This window comes from Tympanuchus pallidicinctus, unplaced genomic scaffold, assembly GCF_026119805.1.
Source record: "Tympanuchus pallidicinctus isolate F22 unplaced genomic scaffold, pur_lepc_1.0 scaffold13, whole genome shotgun sequence".
NCBI lineage: Eukaryota > Metazoa > Chordata > Aves > Galliformes > Phasianidae > Tympanuchus > Tympanuchus pallidicinctus.
This window is the reverse complement of record NW_026294648.1, coordinates 6,952,198-6,971,867: the sequence shown is the minus strand read 5'-3', so window position 1 is coordinate 6,971,867 and position 19,670 is coordinate 6,952,198. Positions and strand designations below refer to the sequence as shown.

At 53.0% G+C, this 19,670-nt stretch overlaps 1 protein-coding gene and 1 long non-coding RNA gene across 3 annotated transcripts; one reads left to right on the top strand and one right to left on the bottom strand.

The window, feature by feature from the left end:
* Nucleotides 1–7,011: 7,011 nt before the first annotated feature.
* Nucleotides 7,012–18,541, bottom strand: LOC128075989 (actin-binding protein WASF3-like). Of its 2 annotated transcripts, XM_052673218.1 has the most exons (9): nt 18,445–18,541; nt 13,746–13,903; nt 12,647–12,781; nt 12,404–12,557; nt 11,493–11,610; nt 11,210–11,385; nt 10,555–10,812; nt 10,080–10,471; nt 7,012–8,482 (listed from the first exon to the last, which is right to left on the bottom strand). In XM_052673218.1, the coding sequence occupies exons 2-9, from the start codon at nt 13,876–13,878 to the stop codon at nt 8,325–8,327; spliced, it is 1,524 nt and encodes a 507-aa protein (XP_052529178.1). In that variant the 5' UTR covers nt 13,879–13,903; nt 18,445–18,541; the 3' UTR covers nt 7,012–8,324. The 2 variants fall into 2 exon arrangements, with proteins under 2 accessions (XP_052529178.1, XP_052529179.1); XM_052673219.1 differs by lacking the exon at nt 18,445–18,541 and having other exon boundaries at nt 11,270–11,385; nt 13,746–14,390.
* Nucleotides 8,524–18,281, top strand: LOC128075990 (uncharacterized). Its single transcript, XR_008204186.1, has 3 exons — nt 8,524–9,810; nt 9,910–10,172; nt 17,390–18,281. It is a non-coding gene; the product is annotated as an uncharacterized LOC128075990 (long non-coding RNA).
* Nucleotides 18,542–19,670: the final 1,129 nt, after the last annotated feature.

The following is a 19,670-nucleotide window of genomic DNA, read 5'->3' as shown; positions in this document are numbered from 1 at the left end:
TCTTTCTCCCTCTCTCATCATACCTGCTTCCCCAGGAAAGAGGACATTCCAGAGCAATCAGAACATTCTGATGTAATTGTTCTCATTAGCCTTTTAGCTTGACCGAGAAAGGTGATCTCAAAGGAAAATGTCCAGTTACCATTCGGTCATGGTAAAACCAAGCCCCTACGATGCACTTTATGAGCGAGTGAAAACAAATCAATGCTGTTATTGCACTGTATCTCTATTGTGTATAATATTATACATTCATCTGTAAGAGTAATTTATTTTTATTACTGTAAATAAAACTGTTTAAGTGGTTTGTCAAGAGGCTATCCAAAAATGGAGGGTAAAATTAAAACGTTTGAAGACCTGGGCTCCTGCCCCAGGCATGTGCCATGCTGGTGTCTGTGTCTTCATTCAGCTGAACTGAGCCTGGTACAGGCCCACACTTTCCCCAGCAAGATAATTTGGGGCAAACTAGGAGGGCTTGAGGCAAACTGAGTGCCTCTGGGTCAATTATCCCTTCGGGGCTTCGGCAATGCCTCCAGGATGGCAGCTTCTCCCACAGAAAGCACTTCTCTGCTGTCTAATTACCCAGCGGGTCAGGGATTACATCGCCATGGGAATTAATTGGTCTTTGAGAGCTGCTTTCTCTACAATAAGGGTTACAGCGCTATCAGCTTTGCGCTGCTCCTTCTGCCCCCGGCTCTAATAGAGATCTGCACATCACGGTGCTGCCAACGGCGAGGGCGAGCTGACAAGAAGCCGAAATGAGATATACTCGAACCTCTTAAAATCTTTATTGGACTCTATTTTTTATTAGCACATGCATAAAGTGTCAACAGTTGGGGATTATGTCGGACGACGGTTTTCACAGACCAGTCACAAGCGGTGCTCCGGCTCTTGGCGGGCTCCATCCTTCCCCCCATCCCTCCTGGTGCCGGGCAGAGCACCCAGCGCTGCGATACACGTGGTCACACGTAGCGACTGGGGACGTAGATAGGTACAAGCAGCAACATCTACTCACCTACTGACTAAGTGCACGTGGTTAAAAGACCCCGTTAGACAGCAAACACCTCTTTCTTCTTTGAAGTTAACTATATAATAATAGAAATTGGGTTATATCCTGCGCTGCGTGACCCTCCTGAGGGAGAGGTGCCCATCTCCTGTCGGCTGCTTCCACCAAGTGGAAAATTGAAGGGAACGTGGGTATTAAGTCTGCTAGTAGTAAAACCCGAGCCTTTTGCAGGAGCCACTGCTCCTTCCCCAAGGGCACGCTGCCCTGAGCCTGTCCAGCAGGTTGGGAGGAGGAGGAGAAAGAGGAAAAGAAGGAGGAGGAGAAAGAAGAAGAGGAAAAGAATGACTCCACCTGTATACAACCTGAAACAAACCCACCAGCAAAAGCACGTCCTGCAGCCAAACAAGGATGGGGTTTTGCCCTTCCTGCAGCCCCACTGTGCCCTTCTGGAGACTGTTCCCTGCCAAAGGTGCAAGGTGTGCACCCGTGTGCCTGCCAGAGTGGGTTTCCCTTACGTTGGCCAAGATCAGAGTGACAACTGATGCCAATGCTACCCTGGGGTAAAACTCCATGTGCAGGGAAGGAGGAATCCTGGTGCACAGCTCGTGGCTTGGGCAGGTCCAGTTTGTCACCTGGGGAAGGCTGAGCATCAGAAACACTTAGAAATGCTTAGAAATGCCCTGTCCCTCCCCTTTGCTGGGGATGGGCGCTCTGATTACTGGATGTCCATAGCTGCTGCTCCAAGCTCTGGATGCTCCATGGAAACACATGGGAGATTCCCATGGGAGATTCCACTTGTGTCAGTGATAACACTGCAGCAACTGCCTAAAGCCACACAGGAGACATTCTTCTTCACCCTTGACAAGAAACCAGAGTGAAGGAAAATGGGGCCACCAGCCCTAAAACACTCCTAACATCACATCTCAGAGCAAAGGTTTTCTCTTCAGTATGAGTTTTCCTTTCCTTGTTCTAATCTGCTCCAATCTGAGATGAAAGGCACCACAAAGAGAGAGTCTATGAGTGGGAAACCGGCCACAGCTGGATGTAGACCTGAAACCCCTCAGCACAAACCAACTCTGGTGGTGGATCCACAACCAATGCTCATACTGGGCTGGGATTTGGGAACCAGCAGTAGCACCTCTTCTCCAGCCTCAGAGCAGCCCTAATGGAGCCAGCACTTGCCAGTGTGCATCACAGTGACATCACTGGGCTCTAAATCCACTTCATTTCCATCTCAAGAGTTCTATATATTTTCCATGACAACTGACTTTTTGTCAGGTAACTGTTCCCAGCGGAGGCATCAGGCACTAGCAAGCACTGATAGTGGGTGAAATCTGTAGGATTTGAGGCACCTGAGCTGAGGTGGAGCCTTCAGGGATAAAAACACTTCCTACCATAGTGGAGACCTATCTCCTTGCTGAGCTGTGGTTTGCTGGGCTGTTTCTTTTGCTCTTATGAATGTGTTCCATATAAAGCAATTTTTGGAGGTTTTTTGGTGACAGCAGATGGGCAGCTAGCTGATGGACAGCACTGGTCTCATATATATATATATATATATATATATATATATATGTATATATATGTTTTTCTTGGCAGCCACGTAAGTTTTTTTCTTTGCTTTGTTTTTCTGGGATTTAAATTTGTTTATTTTTAAATTACTTTATTATTTTGCAGTGGGTTTTGTCTATCTAAGTGTATTCTTGTACAGAGTGGTAGGATTGTGACCAAGCTAAGATGACAGTACTTTCTTTCTATTCTGTTTTCTCTGACTTCTTAATACTTCTTATATGTTCAGTGCTGGAATTGCCATCAAGCTGGAGGTCCCTGGGACCACTCCAATCCCTTGAACTTCTCACCACAGGAGTGTGGGGGAAGGCTTGCTTCACCAACACCTGGGTTCACAACCCAAACAGAATGCCAGCAACAGTTTTAAGCACGTTCTCACTAAATGGGAAAGACTATAGAGGGACGTCTGGGTGCTGGTCTGTAGGATGGCACTTGTGAGACAATATTTGGCAGGAGAGAGGTGGGAAGGGGAAGGTGAAAGATCTGTAACCTGCTATAATGTAGTGTTATGGAGCAGTCATTGGCCTCAGGACCCTGTATCAGCATGGACAGAGACTAATACTGATGTTACACTAACACTGCTTGCAGGGGACGCCACAGCCGACATGTCCCACCTGCAAGCAATGCTCCAGCAAGGGAAACCCTGCTTTGGGCCCATTCCATTTCATGTCCTAACCTGTCTGTGAGTGGTACCGAGGGCTTTGGGATGAGCATCCACTGAATCCCATGACACTTCTCCCCCTTCTCAGCAAAATCCATGTGTGATTCTCACCTGGAGAAAGTAAAGCCTGCATGAGTGGGTCTAGGAAAGTTGAGGTTTGTTAAAAGGTTGGATTCACACGTGTACACGCACACACATACAAAGGACACAAGGCGAAAACCCTTCTGGCTCTCAAAGATTGAAACATTTTAAAGACTAGGGTTAAGTAAAAATGCCTGGAGGAGGACATCTATGAGCTTGGGGGCATCACATGAATTGCATGGGCAGCTCTAAGTGCCAACATGTAGCCATGCCAGCGCTGCTGGGTGCGTTCCCTACCATGTGCACGGTCATCCCAGAGCAGAATAGAGTCCTGGGATGGCTGCCCATATGAAGACAAGATCAGCATGTCTCACTGCTCCCATGCTTTGCTCAGGCACTTCTGCGTGGGGATGGTGGAAGGACAGAGAGCCCTGCCATCAGCAGGGGGATGAGGTTGTGGTGTTGGTTATGGGATCAGTTGGGGAAAGGGACGGTGGTCCTCGAGGTGCTGCTGCCCAGTTGGGAGGGTAAATTCATGGGTATGTGAGTGAATGAGCATTTGTGGCTTCTAAAGTGCAGTGCAGGTCATATGGTCTTTACTGTAAACTGTAAGCTCCTCAGGACGGAGCCCTTGTCCTTACTTTTATTTTTTTCTGTGAAATGATGTGCCAGCCTAGAAACTCTTAACCCTAAATAACAACAACTACTACAGGACAACAGGGGGTGGTGAGAAGGACAGTCTGTGCTCCCTGTGCCAGTATGGTGGGAGCAGATGGGGAGAGCTTCCCATGGCCCTCCATGCTCCATCCTCAGGGCTGTGGCTTCTTTGAAGAAGCACCCTCCAAACAAGGATCTCCAACCTGTCTTCCTCTATGTGGGGCTTCCCTTGGTCATTACAAGGAAGGTGTTGATTCAGGTTCTGTTCCCAGGGGGGTCTCCCAAGCTTGAGTCTTGAAAAGGAGATACAGATGACAAAGTTGCAAGGGGGGAATTTGAAGCCTCTTATAAGTAGGGAGCTCCTTGGAGAAGCTGTGCTCAGCCTTATGCTTCCCATCAACCATAGCCTTCCTGGGATGAAATGACCGCCAGTGCAGGAGCCCTCGCAGGGTGTGATGCTCACTCCCCCTAGGTGTCTGTCTAGGGTGGAGAACCACCCAATGCCTTTTTGTTCTTTCAGGACATTGATCCTCTAAAAGCTGCCAGCATCACTTACTGGGTCCAAGGCTCCTCCAAGACTGAGGAGAAGCTGGGTGCAAGATCAGATTGTGAACCCTACCTGACTTCCATAACCTTCATCAGACATCAGTCAGACCAGCCTGCACAGCCCATGGGCACAGTGCTCTCCTAATGTCCCCTTCCATGTCAACTAGAGATACCCAAGAGGTTCCTGAAGGGCCTCAGGCACTAGAGCCTCCTGTTACATCTCTGAGCAGAGCCAAACCAGCTTATTTTCTCCTTGGATGACTCAAGCCTAGTTCATTCATATGCACACAGAATATGCTTCCCCCTGCTGGCAATATTTTGCTTATTATTTTTAATCTATGCCCATAAATTGGCAAGGAGGAGAAGGCAGATAAAATGGCAAGGGGAACCTCAGGAGACAGGTTGGGCTCATTAAATGTTTGGCACTCTGTGATTATTTGTTGGCAATGAAATGTCACTAGTATGTTTTAACATGGAACACAATACCTAAATATGCAGGGGAATCTCCCCTATCCACTTTTGGTACACTTGAGAGACAGGAGGAATTCAATCATCTGTGACCTGGATTGTATTTTTAATGGCTGCCAAGCTAGATAAAATATTTAAATATTCACTTTTATATCAGCCCACATGGGGACTTGAGCATTTCAGGTTGTATAATGCAGGGTGGCCTACTTTTGGTGTATACAGAAATAGGCACATATGTACAAAATACTGAGTGTGCAGCATATGGGTCAGCCAGCCAGCATTAATTAGCTCGGCACAACCAACTCCTGCAGTGCTAGCCTGGCCCAGACCCACCAAAGAGCTTGTGCTGGATTTCAGAGGTGACCAGGTCAAAAAATATTGGTGTACGCCTGGAATAAAGACGGTCATCCTCAGAGGTGGCTGAGACCCTGAAGCAAAGGCATTGAGGACACTGCTCTGCCAGCAGAGCTGACCTTGCAGGAGCAATTGCTGAATGATACTGGGGCTCCTGGTGCCATCAGGTGCTGCCCATCTGCCTTGTGATGCTGCCAGGAGAGAGCTGGGGAGCGTGAGGGACACTGCAATCAGACCAGAAATAGGTGCCCACAGCTTGCACTGACTATACAGGCTACTTGTTTACTGACTGCATAACAAACCTGAGCAGAGGGCTCTAACACAGCACCTTACTGGGAGGCTACCTGTGGATCAGCCCATCTGTCCTATCAAGACAGCTCCAGCACAGCCAAGGCAGACTCAGCCTTTACAAGAGCTGGGCTGTGTTGGCTTCTAGCAACAGCGATGCTGGGAGGCTAATGGTCCTGCCTTGCTTTGGAGTTGGGGATGTGGAAGGGACTGGAATCTCTTGGGGTGATGTGGCAATGGTGAGGATGGCATAGGAACATGAAGGTGCAGGGAAATGGGGGCAAGCCCTGCTCCCTGCCACCACGAGGCCCTTGGGTCCTCTGCCAATGTGACCCACGTGCAGGGTAAGCAAGGTTGCGTGTGTGATTGTCAAGTGCTTTGCCATGCAATGGCATCGACCCTGATAACAGCACGGGCTGATGGCTGCCAACCTGAAGTCACTATGGGGTCACCAGGAGATGATGAGAACATGAGCCTGCTGGGGTCACTCTCACCCATCATGTGCAACCACAGCAAGTCCTACCAGAGTCATCACATGCTTTCATGTAGCAAAGCACAACCAGAGCACAAAAAGAGACCCAGCCTTGCAGGGGCACTGAGCCCCACTTCCCACAATGGAGGCAGCCACTGACCCAAAGGCTGAGCCATCCCCGTGTATTTCTGAGCCCCTTCCCCATGCACTGGTAGGGTGCCCTGGCTCTACCCCAGAACAGGTCAGCACTACAGCTGACCCTACAGCCCCATGAACACCCTGACAGGAATGGCAGCCTCTCATGTGAGGCCGTGACTCTTCCTAAATTACCAAATAACCAAATTTTTTTGCATATGAACAGTATCACAAGTGCATCTATGTTAACAATGTTCCGCAGTAAGTACTGACAGGTGACTGTCTAAATGTTACTCTGATTTTTTTTTTTAATACAAAATCTACTTCTGAATTGTTAAATGTCACATCCCAACCTTCCTGACAAGGAAATCCCACTGTGGGCACGAGGGTGGCTCCCAACCTGTGGGGACACCAGGATGGGTCCAAAAGCCCAAGGACCTTCTGTGCAGCTCCTTCAATGGTGTTAAAGCCAAGGAGAGCTGCCTTGAAGGAGAGGGGGGACCAAACACGGGGCTGTGGACCACAGCAGGGCAGAGAAGGGTGCAGAACTATCACCAGCACCAACAGATTTCACTTCCCACCTGAAATCCTTCCCCAGCCACTCTGGTCTTCTCCTGAACCCAGTCCAAACCCTGCTCAGCACCACAGTGATGCTCGCGGGGCAATGGTGGGAGGAAAGGGGCTGCTCCAATCCCACTGGAAGGAGTCAATGGGATGCAGAGAAATGGGGTATGTCACATCCAGGGGACAGAGGCAATTTTGTGTTACTCAGCACCAACACTTCTTAGTAGATAGGCTGGGGCTTGTGGTCATCATGTTCCACCATGAGGTGTTTCTCTTCAGAGGGAAATAAGCAGATGCTCAGGGAGATTTAAGCTTTGAGATAAGCAGTTCTCAGGGTGGATTTAAGCATCAGCCCTTATGAGCTTTTGGGGTCACAGCCAGCCCTCTCACCAGCCTTACAGGTCTCTTTGCTTCTAGAATCTCAGAGTACTCCCTGTGCAGCTCTGGGGAAAGTGGGCACCAAGTCTGACTTCTCCCCAGAAGAGCTGTCATGAGTGGATCTCAGTTTTTTCCCTCATTTGGGGCTTGCGGTGTATGGGAATACAAGAGAGGGCCATGCCAGATGGGTCCACATTAGTTCTGGCCCATACACTGCTGGTTGGAAGCCTCTTGCAGCTCTGCAAGAGTACCTCTGACTGGGATGTTTTCAGTATTTCACACCCATTTGCTCTGCCCTCCCGCAAATCCTCCTTTAATAGCTGCATGAAAAGGCTGCTATGAATCATGCTCTATTTTGGTGAGCAAACTAGTATTTTTGGCACAGTGGTGGGGGCCCCGTTCCTGCACTCCCCACCCGTACCGTGCTTTGGGGACAAGGGACAGGGCAGCACCAGGACGGTGCCCTGGGATGGGGTTGATCTCAACTGTACCAGTGGGGTTCATGGGGATACAAAGTGCAAATCAAGAGAGTGAGCCCAAACCTCACCCTCAGTTTCAGTGGTTTGGGTTTATCTAAGAGCAGCATTTTTTTTCTTTTTTTTTTTTCTTCAAATAATACTATAATAGTTCAGCACTACGGCCAAGGATAGTGGGGCTTTGGGACACTGCTCTCCATCCCTTGCCCTCAGCATACATTGCACTACATATGCTGGTTCCCTGCCAGCTGCATGAGCCTTGTCTTCATGCTTTTCTCCCAGAAATCTGTCCCAAGGATGGGAGTGGGCTCAAGGGTCACAAACACTTCGGTTTCCTCCCAGAGCTCCCCATTACACGTTTTAACATCTAGCTGCAAAAGCTCTCCTGCCTCCTGGTTTCGTTCCTCTACCAAAGCCAGCCTCTGGTTGTGGAGCACTCCCATTCACCCAGCCAGAGAATTTTCAGCATCGTTAAGCGGGGAGGTGCTGCTAATTCCTGGCCTCGCTGCCTCAAAGTTGCCTCCTACCCGTGCACAGCCTCCAGCGCTGCCCGAATGGTTTTCAACACGGTGTGAAAGCAAAGCTCCTGAATTAGCGGGGCTGATGGCGGTTGTCGGCATCCAGGTTTGGGGGAAGTGCCGTACGCACCTGCTGCAGGGGAGCCCCCGGCACGGCCCCTCAGTCCGACCACTCGTTATCATCCAGCTCGGAGTCGTCGTCTGACTCGCTGTACTCCACCGCGATCCGGCGGGACAGGATGGTCGCCACATCATTGCCCACGGGCTCTTTCTTGGCCTCTTGCTCCCACTGCTCCTGGACTTTCCGAAGTTGAATGCCTGTGTTAAGAAAGGTGGGAGAGCTGTAGGGGCACTGTCACCTACCAGCTGCCATCCCCGGTTAAATGCATGGGCTGGAATGGGGTGGCTGCACCTGATTACAAAGATGCAACCTTCCTCCTTGGCACACACACAGCCTGCAGAGGTTGAAGCTTCTTGGAGGCCAAATCTTGCATTTATTCTTAACATCTGCATGAAGCAGGAAAGGTAAATGAAGGAGACCCCAGCAAGCAGCATCAGCTGCAGTCTGGTGGAAGGCTGGGTGCCCAGGAGTGTTGTCATAGAGCCCATGGCACTTCCACCCATGGACTGCCACCTCCCCAGCAGTGACACCTTAAGTCATACAATCGTCATAAGCTCAGAAGAGTTGGGTTGGAAAGGACCTCAAAGCCCATCCAGCTGCAGCTCCCTGTCATGGGCTGTCTGTCTGTATGGGAACTGTTGATCATGGCCTGAACCTCTGATTGACCACCTGAGGCAAGCAATGAGTCAGCCACGGGAGCACAGGCGAAGGCAATTCTACTTGGAAGAAGCGTAGCCTGGCTCCACCTCTCCTAGATCCCATTTAAGGACTGACTGCCACTAAGGAAGGATCTCTCTCTGGAGATTGCTCCTTGTGGAGTTTACTGCAAGCCTTCAACACTGGTGAATGTTTTATTATTATTATTACTATTATCTTTCCACCATGATAATCTTACTAAGCCTAACATCTGTATACTTATTGATGGTACAATTATGTGCTTTCCCCCTCCAGCACAGGCTGCCAAGGCTCCACTCAGCCTGACCTTGAGCACCTCCAGGGATGGGGAACCCACATTCTCTGGGCAGCAGTGCTAGGGCCTCACCACTCTCATCATAAGGAATTTCTTCTCTGTATTTGATCTACGCCTTTACTCTTCTAGTTTAAAGCTGTTTATCCCTTGTCCTTTCACTATTCCCTCTGACAAATAATTCCTCCCCACCCATCCTGTATCCTCTTTTAGCCATAAGAAGGTTTCTATCAGGTCTCCTTTTCCAGGCTGAACAACCCCAGCTCTCCCATCTCATAGCAGAGATGCTCCATCCCTCTGAAAACCTCCCCTCCGTGTCCCCTGGGATATGGATTGTATGGGAACTGCTGAGTCACGGCCTGAACCTCTGATTGATCACCTGAGGTGAGCCATGAGCCAGCCAGAGGAGCACAGGTGAAGGCAATTCACTGTGCTGCCAGAAGGGGTGGAGCCTGGCTGCACCCCTCCTAGACCTATTGAAGAGCTGGCTACCAGTGGGGAAGGATCTCTTCTGGAGATTGCCTTTGCTGGTGTTTTGTGAGCAAGCTCAGGATAAGGGTAAGCCTTCTATTTATTCTTTTGTTGTCATAGTCTGCTTTGCCTAACTCTCTTGTTTATTTCGTGATTATAACATCCTAAAATTCTTTGATTATACAGGATCCTTCTCTGCAGGTCTCGTTTGGGTTCCACCACCTTTGTACATCACCTGGACACCCAGGGCTTGCCTGCATCTCCAACAAGCCAACACCACCCAACTCTGGACCACAGCATTTTGCCTGGGCCGTCCCCTCCCTGCAGGGGAGGCAGACCCCCGTGCCACATCTCACCTCTGCGGATGGCTGCGAGCAGGTCGCTCCGGGCATCGCTCATAGGCATCAGCGGGATCGGCGGCTTCCGGGACTCGGCGGCTGGGGCTGGCGGTGAGGCTGAGTGCGCCGGCGAGGTGGTGAGAGCGGGTGGCCCCGGTGGTGGTGGCGGCGGGGCCACGGGCGGCCCCATGGGGCCGGCCTGAGGCGGGGAAGCGGAGTAGGGGCCGGGCGGTGCAGGGGGCGGCGAGGGCGCGTAGGAGGGGTGGGCGGCGGGGGCGGCCGCGCCAGGGGGCAGCGCTGCGGGAGCCGCCATGGGGCTGTCGAAGGCAGTCTGCGCGGAGGGGATGACGGGCGGCGGGGGCGGAGGGGCCGGCGGCACGAAGTACTCCGTCATCGGTACGGGCTGTGGTCTGCAAGGGGAGAAACCCCATCAGCAACGTAGGCGCGGCAGCAAGCCTCCCCGAGTCTCCCGAGACGTGAATGGAAGCCCTACCCGAAATCCTTGACCAAGTGCGGTCTGGGTCCGTTCAGCACGGCCTCGGGGGGCTGCGGCGCGTGGGGCTGCTGGGCGCGGTTGAGGCTGTTCTGCCGGCTGCTCGCTGGTGGTCGGTAGCCGTGTTCTGGAGGGGGGACAGTCGGCAGCACTCCCTCCTTGTGTTCTGCGGGCACGTGGGCTGTGGGGGCCAGCAGCTGTGCCGGGTGGTTGGGGCTTGCCGGGTATGAGTGCTCAGCAGCATCTGAGGTGTAGGATCTACGGCGACAGGAAAACCAAAGGGTCGCATGCCTGGGAGGGGAAGGGCTGGGCGAGGGACTGGTTTGGGGTACTTGAGGTCAGGGCAACGAAACACAAGGGAAACCACAAAATAGAGGCAGACAAGAGAGCACAGAGAGGAGAACACCAATGGAGCTGGACCAGACTCTTCCCTCAGCTCCTAAACCGCTTGGACTTTATCCCACCACCAACATCCAGGATGTGACCCTGGTGGGCATCACTGTGCTGCGCATGAAGCTACATGGGTCTATGGCTCATTGGCTCGCCTTCCCGAACACCCTTGGCCTGCTAGCCCAGGGATGGCAAAGAGAAAAACCAGAAGTGCCAAAAAGCAAAGGAAGCCCGGTGAGCTGAACGTGTAATAGGTAAAACCTGCCTATTATCTGGGGACAGTGATCCTTCCGATGATGCCATGTGATATGGGGATGGTGAGAACCTGTTATCGGGTCGGAACTCTTTATCGTATGCCATCATGTTCCACTCCAGGCGCCGGTTGCGGGCTTTCCGCACTTTCTTCACCTCCCGAGTGGAGTCCTCCACCAGCCGCTGCTCCTGAGGACACACAGCTGCAGCTCTGCCTCTGTCCCATGGCCCCTGTGGGTGATGCCCGTGGAGCATCGCCCTGAGCCCGCCCCCAGAGCCATCCCTGCGCCTGCTACCTTCTGCCTGCGTTTCTCCTTCCTTTTGTCCTCTGTTGCCTGCAGCATCTTCTCCTTCCACAAGTTGAAGAAATAGGAGGGGTCGGTGTAGAATTTGAGGCCATCTTTCTTGTCGTCCCTGAAGGGAGAAAAGGGGGATGTAAGCTACAGGTAGGGAGAATCCCCAAAATATTTCAGTGCTAGCAATGGCAGTGCACAGATAGGGAACCTTCAGCCTTCTCATGACTACCACCTTCCGCCAGCATCCATCTCTTTCCCATCTTGAGCCCTGCACTGGCACATTCCACAGAACTATGTGAGGGCAGTAATGCTGATGCCTTGGGCACTTGTTCCCAGAAAAGAGACCGCTTCCCCTGCATATGAAGGCTTGGTATGGTCAAAGAATAAGCTGTTGGGGCCTCATAAACATGATCAGTGTGGAGACATCACTACCTGCAGTACCACATTATGATCGTATGGACATGGCACAAAGGGATATGATTTAGTGGTGGGACTCAGTAGGTCAGGGTCACAGAATCATGGAGTGGCTGAGGTTGGGCACAACCTTTGGGCCCATCTGGTCCTGCTCCAGCAGGGCCACCAGAGCATAGTGCCCGGGCCCACATCCAGAGTCCTTTGAAAATCCCCACGAGGAGGCACCAGAACCTCTCTGGGCACCGTCATCGCACATTAGCACCAGTGCTATAGTATCTCCAAGGCAGATGGTTGGAGTTGCTGATCTTCTCCAAACTAGATGATTCTGTGGTGTAAGGTCACCTGTTTCAGTTGTCCCATGCAATTATGGTGGTACAGACATGGGGAAGACAGCCCTCATCAAGCAACAATGGGGTCACATCCCCCTGGCACCTCTCCTGCCAGAGGCCCCAGACATCCCCCCAGCACTCTGAAGAGCAAGGGGACAGCTGCCCCACCTGTATGGCGTGAGGATGTTGAGTGGTGGAGGCTTGTCGCAGCGCTGGTACATCTCCATCACCGGGTTGGGGATAGAGTTGCGGGACACAACCTGTTGGTTCTGCACTGTGGAGCTCTTGAAAGCCTTCCTCATGTTGATGTCCTGCAGCGAAACTGGGGACACGGTGGGGAGAGGGGAATTATCCCTTTGCCTCACCTTGCAGTCCCCAAACAACCACGCTATCTACCTGCCAGCCCCTCACCTTCCTCCACAGTGGAGTCCAGCTGCGTCACCTTGATGACCAGCAGGTCCACCCTCTCCTGCAGTGAGTTCATCCTCATGTAGAAGCTGTTGGCCTCATTGAACAGCTCCCCAAAGATGTCCTCAGCATGTCGGCCTGCAGGGGGAAAACATGCTCCCATCATATGCTGCTTTATTTGCAGTGTCAGAACTGTGCACTGTGTTCTGGGGACCTGAGCTGAGTCCCCTCCAGGCCTGGCAATGCACATTCCATCCTTGCTAGGTACAGGTTGGGGTTTGCCCCACAAACCCCAACCAAGTGGCTTCCACATCAAGGCTGCTTTTGGCTGCTCTCTAAACAGATCTTCTCTTCCTGGGAGTATTTTGGAAAATTATCTAGTTTTGGAGGGGGGAAAAAGGCACTAGGTGGAGAGCCCTGGGGAGCCTACACTGCTCTTTCTATTTTAAGACAATATTCAGCGGTGAAATAAGTTTCACCTATTAACTATTCCTGCTCACATGCACTGGGCTCTTGTCCTTCCCTTTGCTGCTGGAATCAGTCCTGAAACAGGAAGGACTGAGGACTTTCATACTGAACTATCTTTCACCTAGGGCATTCACATGGCTCTCAGTGTTCTGCATTAACAAGAATCTAAATACCTTCTCATTTCCAGCCAAGTCAAGAAATGAAAGATCATTTGACCAAAAAGTCAAAAAGACTGGCAATGGGAGGACAATAAGTCTTAAAATATCCATGCGTTCCCCCTTTCCAACCCAACTCTTCTGAGCTTGTGATGGTTGTATCACTTGAGATGTCACTGCTGGGAAGGTGGCAGTCCATGGAGGGAAGTGCCATGGGCTCTATGACAGCACTCCTGGGCACCCAGCCTCCCGCCAGACTGCAGCTGATGCTGCTTGCTGGGGTCTCTTTCATTTACCTTTCCTGCTTCATGCAAATGTTCCCCCCAAGAGCATCGCTTCTTAATATCTGGATAAACCTCACCCTACTGGGAACTCTCAGAACCAAACCAGGGTCAGTGACCACAGCATCACAATGCTTCAACCATTCCCAGTGCTGGCACAGGGTCACAGCATCCCCATCCCCATCCCTTGTGACTCACTGAGGCTGCCCAGCTGCTTGATGATGGCGGCCAGCGTGCTGTTGGTGACACATTCCAGCTCACTCGTCACCCCGTCAGGCAGGGCCCCCCGGCACAGGTGCCGGGGCTCAATGTTCCTCTTCACCAGTGGCATACTGCTGGTGGGCACTCACACTCTCCTGGGAAAGGAAGAAAAAAGGAGAAACAACCCAAAACAGCCTTTTCCATTTGCATTTCCTCTCTTCTCTCTCTCTGGGGACCCACCTAGGAAATGGCGATGACAGAGTGTGGCTCAAACCAGCAGCAAACCCTGTGCGATGCAGCCCTTCAGCTGGCCCCAGAACACCTCCCCTGACCCAAACGGGAGCAAGCGAGTGCCTGTAATTCCATTATTTCCAGCTAACTGCAGAGCTCTCTGGGATTTATTTGTGCACACACACAGCTCTGATGCGGGCTGCCATGTCCTGCCCTGCTCTCCACAACATCCCCCAGGGCCGGGGCGGCTCACTGTCTCCAGGATTGGGAAGACACGAGGAGGGAGGAGAAGGATGGATGGGATGCTAAGAGCTGGGCATACCCATAAGGCAGCAGGAACGCTGACTACGGCAAGGGCCAGAAATGTGCACAGCTCGCTTTTTTTGACCCTAACAGTACTTGGCAGAACAGATTCCCATTGATAGCACCCACCATGCTCCCCAGCCCCCCACCCGCACCCCAGCTTGGTGGGAGTTTTCTAATGCAAATGCAAGCTCTTGACAAAACAGCGCAAAACTTGTATCTAAATCATTAGTGCTGAGCTCCCAAAAAGGCTGATTGTGCTCCCAGCAGCACAAAGCAGATGCTATTTTGCCTTCTGAGTCCATCCCCTCCAGCACTTCCCAAACTGAGAGGAAGCACTTAATGAGCTGCTTGTGCTGTCTGTCCGTTGGGAAAGGGGAGGTGCAGACCAGTTCTCAGCACAGGATGCTGCCCCGGGGATGCTGGCTGCATTTCCTGACGCATGAGGTCCAGGAGCACTGACAGTAGTCACTGATGGCACCCACGTAAGGCTGAACTTGGGCAGCTGCAGGCCTTAAAGCACCAGACTGCCATGTTTAGGCAGGCTCTGACAGATGATGACCCCCAGCAGCATCACCTAGGGCCCATCCTGGTACGGGAGCTTAGTGAAGCTTGGTATTGCCCTCTGGGCTCGGTGTGCCAAAGGGACTTGGGCTGGTGGGTCCTTGGTGTCCCCTGTGAGCCACCCCTATGGTGGTCCAACCTATGGTGGTACAGGTGGTCCAACAGGGCTGGATGAAGGCATGCTCTAGGTGATGTTCAGTGTCTTCCAGGTGGCAATGAGACCATTTGGTGAGCACTAGATCCTGACTTCATATTGTGTGAGATGAGAGCACAGATTTAGGAAGCGATGGGGTGTGTGCCATGACCCTAGCTATGCCAAGCTCTCACAGATCTCAGTGCTGTGCCCCTGTGCTGAGCTTGGATTGGGGTCTGTCTGTGTTTCTGTCTGTCTGTTTAGCCCCTGTTGTCAGATCTCACCCAACTGCACTGCCTAGGCACTGCCAGCAGTGGGACTGTGTAGCCCAGCAGGAGCCTTGGCCAGGCACCAACAGCAGAGCAAGGAGAAAAGCAAAGGGAGCAGTGTATGGCAAATCCACAGTGCTTGTACAGAGACAAGGAGGTCTGCAAACACACATCGAGAGAGTGAGATCAGGAAGGTGATGAGATGGCTGCTTGGTTGGGATGTAGCACAGAGAACCTGCTTGCCGGAGCCAGCCCTGCAGCCACTGCCATGCTGCACACAAAATGGAGTGCTCCTTCACCACCAAGACACAGTGCTCATGTTTAGGAAATGCATCTGTGACCGCTTGTTACTCTGCTGATTGCTGGAGTGACTGCGATTGCTACCAGCCTGACAGGCATCACCGCTTCACATGGAGCTGATAGCACAGCTGAACTCTTCCAAAGGCTCACTGAATGCTCTGCAACTGGCTGGGTCTCCAGCATCCCCATTTCTCAAAACATACCGGAGGGCAAATCCCAGGAGGCTGCTCTCGGGTCACCAATCCATCAGCGCAGGGAGGTTGGAGGCTCACAGCACAGCGAGCTGCGATGTCTCAGCAGTGAGGAACTGAACAGCAGCCATCCCAAGCTGCTGGAACGAGCTCACTCCCATGCACATGGCTGAGGTCCTGCTGGACAGCCAGGGGAAGGGTCAGCACCCGCAGCCAAGAGGAGCGCAAGCTGAGGCCACCTGCCTGGGCTGCACTGCTGGGCTGGAGCTGGAGCTGGTGCTGCCCGTGCTCAGGGCCAGCACCTCCATCCCAACAGGAGCGCTGCCTGCTCCTTCCCCACGGCCCATCTGCAGCCTCCGCCTGCGCTGCGCCAACTGCAGCGGCTCTGCCTCCACCGAGCTGCAGGAGAGAGGCTCCGCCACCGCGCTGAGCTGTGAAGTGCAACACAACATGGCTAAAAATATTCCCTAAGAGTTGTGTTAGTAAATGCCACGCTAATTTTTTTTTTTTTTTTTTTTTTTTTTACCTTCTGCTGCAAAGCTCTCAGCTCCAGAAACAGCAGTGGGCTCAATTGCCTCTAACTTGCAAGCACCTCTCCGAGCTGGGCTTTGCAGTGGTCAAAAAGCTCTTTAGGGGGGATGCTGAATATGCAGTGCCTGCTGCCTTGGGATTAGGGGAAAGCTAGCCCTGTTGCTCAACAGCAAACAGGCTCCTACATGGCTTGACCTGAACTATACATACAGCTACACCAACTGGCAGGTGGGTTTTCATGCAGCTATTTTCCTTAGGGATTAGGTGGTGTGGATTTTCTGGATCCAATCCAAAATAATGCGTGGATACCCTTGCAGTGAAGGGAGAAGGGAGAGCCAGAGATGGGGCAGGGAGCAGCAGCAATCCTGTGCATGCTTTGGCTGAAAGAAGCCTGCTGGAAAGGAACCACGTGCTGTTCTTAATGACTCTCTATCACCAAAAGAAGCCTTCAATGCCATCCCCTCTCTATGCCAGGCTCATTACCAGCAGGCCGGCCATGTCCCGCCGGCAGTGCAGCAGGACGCAGCTGAACAAACCCCCATTCTGTGCACCACAGAAGCGCTTTGATCAGCACGGGGCAGCCTGGGAGAGCAGCAGGGCTCTTCCTGGGCACTCGCAGCTTGGGAACAGCCGGCAGAGACGCGTTTCCCTGCAACAGTGACAGGCAGCTCTGCAAAAGCATGCTGGCCTCTTTGTTTTTTGTTTTTCTTTTCTCTCTTTTCCTTTTGGCTTGAGGGCTGTTGCTCAGAACTTGTCAAGATCTTGGCGTGCACAGCTGATTTGTCATCTACCAGAAAATGGAGGACGAGCATCCTTGGTTCAGCATGGGGCTGAAGCAGACAGCAGCTCTGAGCAAGTCCGCTTCACCTCAGGGTTTCTCCGCGGGCTGCAGATCCCAAGGAAGGCAGTGGGCATTTGGGGACTTGGTTGCATCACTGCATAAGAGCCCTTGGCATGCACTGTGCTCGTAGCTGAGCAGCACAGCACATTAACCTCCTGCCTGCCATGCAGAGCTGCTTCTGCCCGCTACTGAGCTGCTCCCTGCCGCTGAGGATGCTTAAGAAATGCAGGAATGCCAAATGCCATCTAAGCATCTTTTTTTTTCTTTTTTTTCCTTAGCTATCCCCTCTAAAACCCAGGCAATGAAACATAGAAACGAGGGCTGTGCTTAGACACACTGAAGTTTGGAGGATGAATGATGAATTCATCCTACTGCTGACCCATCCATCCAGGTGCTGCACTCCCCTGCTTGGGTTGCCAGGCACCAGGCAGCCATAGACAAGCAATCCTGAACTGCACCGAAATCGGCCGTGGTTCCGCACCCATTGGGATTTCAGCACGGCGGCAGCGAGACCTCGAGCATTCAGCTGCTATGAAAGCTCTGCAAGTCGCTGAATCACGAAGCACAAGGCCCAGCTCTGCACATGCATGCCTGCGTGCTGGAGGGGCTCTGAGCTGCAGAGGGACACGTGCAGGCAGCCACCGGCCCCAGCAGTCCTGCCAAGCAGTGCCCCCTCCCCCCCATGTGCAAATGGAAAGCACTGGTAGAGCCTTGCAGCAGGGATGTAAAGTGATGGCCCCTCCCTGCCATGCAAGGGCGCAAAGCGCACAGGTTCCCTCTCCATGCAGGAATGCAAAGTGACAGCACCCCCGCGGCCGTGCGGTGTGCAAAGAGGCTGAGACACCCCCCCACACACACGCATACTCCATGTGTGGACGCAGAGAGTCCTCGACCCCCGCACACTGACTGCTCTAGGACTCCTTCCCGATGGGAGGTGCAGGCAGCCTTACACCCCCGCCCCATGCATGGGCAAAAACCTCCATGAAGAGCTGGGAAGTGAGGGTCTCCCCCCATCATGAAAATCGGCAAAGTGACGGGGGACCCCTCCCCACGCAAGGATGCACAGCGTCCAGCCCCCCTACGCATGGATATGGTTGGGGGGGGAGCACAGGGATCCAAAGTGGAGGCGATACTCCCCCTCCCCAAGGATGCAAAGCTGTATCCTCCCCGACTCAAGGATGCAAAGCACTGTGTTCTCCCCTTCTCCCCCCGCCACCCCCCCCCCCCCCAAAAAAAAAAAAAAAAACCGCAAAGCGTGGGAGACCCCAAAAACCTTATAAAGCCACAGCCCCCCCCCCCTCCACTCCTTCCCCCCCCGCAGCCACCCGCTCACCTCCGTCGTCTCCGAGGGGGGGCTCCGGGCGAGCTGCGCGGCGCCGGCGGCCCCGGGCCGGTGCGGGGCTGCGGCTGCCGCCGTGCCGGGAGCCCCGCTCCGCTCCGCAGTGCGCGCACAGCGCATGTCCCCCCCCGCCCCGCTCCGCCCCGCGCCGCCCCGCTCAGCTTCTCTCCGCTCCGGGCGGGCGGCCCCGGCTCCGCCGCCCCCGGTGCTGAGGGAGCTCCGCACTCCCGCGAGGTGCGGGGCCGGCGCGTTCCCTTCTCCCCTTCCCGGTGGCGGCTACTTTTCTGCTGGCCCCGCAGCGGGATGATCAGCGTAGGGATGATCTCCTCCTGCGGAAGGGCGAATGAGGAGCCGGGATGATGCTGAGCAGGTGGTGCACCATCTTCTCGGCCTGGTCACCTCCTATGGTCTTTCCTATGGTCCTTTCCAAGGGAATAAACTCCTTCCACTCCACCCCGGGGGACATTTGATCCTTTCCATGGTCATGTGCCAGAGCTGCCCGTGCTGCGATACTGATTCACACCACCTCCTCGTGTCACCCACTGAGCTGGAGCCTCAATGCCGCTGTCCCCAGGGAGCCCCCAAGGGGCTGGGGATTGTTGTGCCATTCAGCCTCACTTCTGTGGCTGGGAACATCATGGAACAGATCCTCCTGGAAGGGATTTTAAGGCACACAAGGGACAAGCAGGTATCTAAGACAGCCAACAGGGCTTCACCAAAGACAGATCATGCCAGACTCATCTGGTGGCCTTCTATGATGGTGTGATGAAATCGATGGACAGAGCAAGGGTAACTAATGTCACCTACCTGGACTTGTGCAAGGTGTTTGACGTGGTCCCATGCCACATCCTTATCTCTAGACTGGAGAGATGTGGATTTGAAGGCTGGACTATTGAGTGGAGGAAGAATTGGTTGAACAGTCATAGCCAGATGGTTGTAGTCATTGATTCTGTGTCCAGGTGGAGGGTGGTCACAGGTGGCATGCATCTTGGGACCAGTGTTCTTCAGCAAGTTTTCTGATGACACCAAGCTGAGTAGTGCAGTTGACACAGTAAAAGGGAGGGACACCGTCCAGAGGGACTTGGACAGGCTTGAAAAAGGGGCATACGAAAATCTAATGAGGTTCAACAAGGCCAAGAACAAGGTGCTGCACGTGGGTAAGGGCAATCCCAGATACAGTACAGACTGGGAGAAGAACTCTTTGAGAGCAGCCCTGCCGA